General features: G+C 29.7%; 1 protein-coding gene across 1 annotated transcript; it reads right to left on the reverse strand.

The window, feature by feature from the left end:
• Positions 1-1,761: 1,761 nt before the first annotated feature.
• Positions 1,762-5,186, reverse strand: LOC127277839 (DNA ligase 1-like). The gene is made up of 2 exons (XM_051299230.1): positions 5,125-5,186; positions 1,762-2,737 (listed from the first exon to the last, which is right to left on the reverse strand). Exons 1-2 carry the CDS (start codon positions 5,184-5,186, stop codon positions 1,762-1,764), a joined length of 1,038 nt encoding a protein of 345 aa, XP_051155187.1.
• Positions 5,187-5,397: the final 211 nt, after the last annotated feature.

A 5,397-nucleotide genomic window follows, 5' to 3' on the forward strand; every position in this document is an offset into this window, starting at 1 on the left:
ATACCTGGAACAAAAGTTTCCAGAAATCTCTGATGCGAAACTAAAAGAAGGGGTTTTCGATGGACCACGTATTCGCAAATTGTTAAAAGATGAGCAATTTATCACCAAGATGAATAAAAAGGAGAAAGCCGCATGGCTTAGTTTTAAAGCAGTTGTCGAAAATTTTCTGGGTTATCACAAGAGTGAAAATTGGGAGCAAATAGTTAGTGATATGATTAAAAACTTTGGTAAGTTAGGATGCTTAATGAGCATAAAGTTGCATTACTTAGACTCGCATTGGGATCAATTCCCTGAAAATTTGGGAGATTACAGTGAAGAACAAGGAGAACGATTCCATCAAGATCTGAAAGAATTTGAGCGTCGTTATCAAGGAAGATGGGATGTAAATATGATGGCCGACTACTGTTGGATGCTGAAAAGGGATATTGTACCTGGAGGCACCAATTTGAAAAGAAAACCATTACACAAATCCTTTGAGGACAAAAGAGTGCGCTACCATAAAAAGACGTGAATACCTTACTTATGTATATAAGAATTTTCATTTCTAGTTTTGAAAATCTAACTTCAGATTCGTAATCAGCGACCCAAAAAACCCTTAGGTACCAAGTTTGAAGTAAACCCATCAATTTTTACAAAATTCGTCCGCCATATTGGAGCCGCCATTTTAAATTTTGAAAATCTATCTTCATATTCGTAATCAGCGACCCAAAAAACCCCTAGATACCAAGTTTGAAGTAAATCCATCAACTTTTACAAAATTCGTCCGCCATATTGGAGCCGCCATTTTGAATTTTGAAAATCTAACTTCAAATTCGTCATCAGCGACCCAAAAAACCCCTAGATACCAATTTTGAAGTAAATCCATCAATTTTAAAAAAAAATAGCCTACCTCTCAAAATCCGACAGGTTTTTGGAGGTTAGAAAAAAATCCTGACGTGATGGAGCAAAACGGACTTCGGATTCGTGTTCAGCGCGTCAAAATACATGGGAAATGACTAGTCTGGTCTGCCGCGCACGACACTTTTTTTTTGTGGGGCTGTGTTAGGGGTGGATTTCAAGGGTAGGGGGTGAGTTTATTATTATTATCCATATCTGTGAAACATTGAAATACTTTTTTACAATTCAGAAGCACTTAGAATCCATATAATTTTTTTCATTTATTCACAAAAACATTTATCATTAAGGGGTGGTTATTTGACTTAAGGGTTGTTTTTCAGGGGTTGTTTATATTCAGTATTAATACTTAGTTATCATAGAAAATTTTTTTTTTCATATTTTCGAAAATCAGTGAAAATTATTTTTTTGATTGTTCCAAACTGAGAATAGTTATGAATTAGGGGTGGGCTTCAAGGGTAGGGGGTGAGTTTTTTATTATTATTATCTATGTCTGTGTAACTTTCAAATAATTGTTTATAATTTAGAAGCAATTAGAATCTATAGATTTTTTTTAATCATTTACAAAAACTTTCACCGTCAAGGGATGATTATTTGACTTTAAGGGTGTTTTCAAGGGGTTATTGATCCTTTTCAATTTTTAAGCAACCAGGCAATGTTTATAAATAAATAAAAAGTAGATAAGAGCTGAAAAATATTTAATTCATCAATTTGGTTAAATATCAGTTTTTTGGGGTAGTAATGTACCGTGGGGGTGGTTTTAAGGGGTGAAACATGTTAAAAAAAATTTTTTTCTCATACTGAATACTTTAGTAATTAAATCTAATATACATTATAAGTCTAAAGTAACGACAAAGAACTCGGCCATTAAAGGGTTAAACAACCACGTTTGTGATTGTTTTCTACTACGACTTTCTTCAGAGTATCATTTATGACATGCGTCATCATTGAAATCTCCCTTTCATGAGTAGTAAATTCGTTCAATATTTTCACGTTCTTAAATTTGTTATTCACATTAGATTTATCTCTTTTTTCTTTATTTTCTTCTTGAATTTGTTCTTCGTTTTCAATAAGATACTCAATTTCGTCATCGCTTCCATTTGATGCCATGTCACATTTCCAAATTATCTCTTTCATTTCTTTCTCTTCTAATTTTTGTTCCATTATTTCTTCTTCTTCGTCCGCTTCTGGGTCATCTATTTTAAGATCTGTTATCGTTTCTTCCTCTTGTTCTTCTTCGTCTTCTTCTTCCTTATCTGTTTGAAAATCTATTAGTTTTTCTTTCACTATTACTTGATCTAATGTATCTACAACTTCAAATAACTGTTTTTTCTCTTGTAATAATAAATTTTTCTTTATCTCATATTCTTTTGCGTTTGTTTGTCCTAATTCCACTTGATTCTTTACAACTTCTGTTAGTCCATTTTTTTCTTTTTCTTTATCTTCTTCTATAATCATTTCAATTTCCTCCATTAACTCTTCAACTATTTCTACTTCTTCTTCAGTACATTTAAGGTCTGTTATATAATTTCTTACCTCAACTTCATTTTGGATTTGTTTCTCTTTCATAACATCTTTTCCATCTTCTTTTACCATTACTGTTTCTATTTCTTCCATTACTTCTTCTATTTCTTCCATTACTTCTTCTATTATCTCATATTCTTCGTTCTTTCTCTCTTTATCCACGGTTACCTGTAACATCATTTCCATATTACCACTTACCTGGAAGTTTTCATTTTCGTAATTGATGTTGCCAAATGGAATGTCCTTTTCTTCATCAAATTCCTTTCTTGATTCCTTAATTGCAGATTTCTTTAACTTTTCTTGCTTCTCACGTTGCCGTCTGTTAAAATTGTAAAAAATTAATTAATTATTTTAAAAAATTGTTTTTAAAAATGTTTAATGTTTTATATTAATATATATGTTAATATGATAGAAATTTATCAACTTTTCTACATATTATATTGTATTTTAGTACGGCCCAGACCAAATCAATCTCGACTAGAATAAATGGCTAACCCCTGACAAATACTGTTGTGGCAATCTAGACTAGATCTATCATAAGGTTTCAATCGGGTTCTGTCAAGGAAACTCTCTAATAGCCTATGGATTATATTGATTTGCTCTGTCATAGATTTTTAAAGTGTTAAGAGCGATATACTGTCAATTTTAGATATTTGATTTTAATTTTTATGTAACTTGATAAAATTTTTTAATTTTTTTTGTTAATTTTAAAGATCTTGTCTTTGTTGAAATAATACCTAATACCATTATGTTAGCCATATTTACAAATGAAAACAAAGATAGAACTTGAGTTTTATTGATCATATCAAAAATTAATGATATGTCATTTAGGGGCAGTTAACAAAATACGTAATACATCTAGGGGGAGGAGGAGATCAAGCTATTTGTTACGGTCAGCCAAAAAAATGGCGCTAATGTATGTAACTGTGCACTACATGGGGGAGGTTGAAATTTTACAAAAAAGCGTTACGTATTTTGTGAACAGCCCCTTACTTAGGTAACCTAAAAATATTTTTTATGTAATAACTTCGCGTATAATATTTAAAAACAATTATGGTTTCAATTTAATGAAAGATAGTGGTAATGTGAAAATTAACCATATTTTTAAAGAATAATGGCAATATCATTAGATCCCAATTAGTTTCTTACAAAATTACTTGTAAGGGCCGAGCGTCATATAAAAATCTAAGGTTTGATTATTTTTTTCCGTTTAAATTGTATTTTAGAATAATTTTTTTTATTATTCAGTGAACATTAACCCTTTGTGTAAACTTTTTGGTAACAGCTTCTTATTTTATAAAAAGGTTTTAATTAAAGTTTTTGGGGTCACTGATTATAGATCTAAAGTCAAAATTTTAAAAAAATTTTATTTTAAATGGCAGATCTGATATGTCGGGCGAAAAAAATTGTTTAAATTTGTTTAAAAGTTTATTACTCAGGAGTTTTTGAAATCGCGGATTGCGATTCTAAATTAAATTTCTAAAATTTTCAATATTGAATATGGCGGATCCAATATGGCAGAAGAAAAATGAAAAATCGTTTAAATTTTGTTAAAACTTGTTAGTCGAATGTTTTTGTGGTCTCTGAATAAAAATCGAAAATATGATTTTCAAAATATTCAAGAATCAAAATGGTGGTTTCAGTATGACCGACAAAAAAATAAAAAATTATTTGGATTTGCTTAAAATTTGGTACCTTAGGTCTTTAGGCGTCATCGATTACGAACACAACAGATCTAAAAACATTGCAATACAAAACTAGTAGGAGAGAGTGGGGCAAAACCGGCTACCCCCAGTTTTCCATGATAGGTATTTTCATTTGTGTCACCCATTACATATATCTTTTATATTACAACCAACATCATTTTAATTATATAACCACTATATAAAAATTTATTTATTATATTTTATGCGACTTTTAAATAGGTCAAAAGAAAATCCATTTTTTATCGAAAGTAAATCACTTATAAAACTTTTTGTGTCGATATATTCGTTTCGGCAAGTATAACATCTTTTTCAGCATTTATTTACGAATAATTTTCAATAAAAGTAATTGTTAAATTATTAACAATAAGCTGAGAATTTTACATTTTGTTAAAAAATGCAGTGCGGGGCAAAACCGGATATACATAAATACATTACACTATGCATATTTAAATTTTTTCTCCAAAGAATCGACATGTATGTTCCGAGAGCAATGTTTAACTTTCGGTATATCAATTATTTACCATATCGATAAATAAACGTTAAAAAATTAATAAAAATATGAAAAATTTCGTCTTAAAAGATTTAACTGCTGTTATTCATTACTAATATAATATATTTTGATTAAATTTATTGAATATTAATTATTTTCTATAATTTAAGTGATATATAATAATAATTGAACAAAAAGTTAAAGAATATTTTATGATTTATATATTTTCTTGATAGTACCCGGTTTTGCCCCACCATCGGGGCAAAACCGGGTACTTTGCATTGTTTTTAAAAACCTGGTTTAAATTGATCAAATTTTTTTTTTCATGGAATCGACCTCATTTTCTCATTCTCTAATGTTCAAGGAAGAATTTTCAACGAGATTTGAACTAATTTATGTGATAGATTCTTTGTAAACCGAGAATTCCAAAAAGGTACCCCGTTTTGCCCCACTCTCCCCTACCAAAGTTTACTAAATACTTTTTTTAATACTTGTAAAGTCCCAATTTGCCTGTCTGCAACAATTAACTGCTTCCTACCTAACCACAAATGAACTGTTGATACAATAGTCATTATGTTAATGTATGCAAATATTTTTAAAAAATATTTCAAAAATTAAAAACATTTTTTTAGTAAATTACGTTCGATTTTAAAAATATAGTTCGTCATCTTAGATCGGCTAATATGAATTTTAAAAATTTTGAGAATCTGACTTTAGAATCGTTATCGGCAACCCCAAAAACTCCTGAAAAACAAGTTTCAAGCGACTCAATGTTCAATATCT

The sequence above is a fragment of the Leptopilina boulardi genome, unplaced genomic scaffold, assembly GCF_019393585.1.
Source record: "Leptopilina boulardi isolate dan_hultmark-lab unplaced genomic scaffold, ZJU_Lbou_2.1 LbouV2_183, whole genome shotgun sequence".
NCBI lineage: Eukaryota > Metazoa > Arthropoda > Insecta > Hymenoptera > Figitidae > Leptopilina > Leptopilina boulardi.

Bases quoted from the DNA above. Each gene is read 5' to 3' on its own strand.
- LOC127277839 (XM_051299230.1), bottom strand. From the start codon at position 5,186: ATGACTATTGTATCAACAGTTCATTTGTGGTTAGGTAGGAAGCAGTTA. The intron at 2,738-5,124 runs GCAAATTGGGAC...CAATTTTAACAG, and splicing joins CAGTTAATTGTTGCAGACAG to ACGGCAACGTGAGAAGCAAG.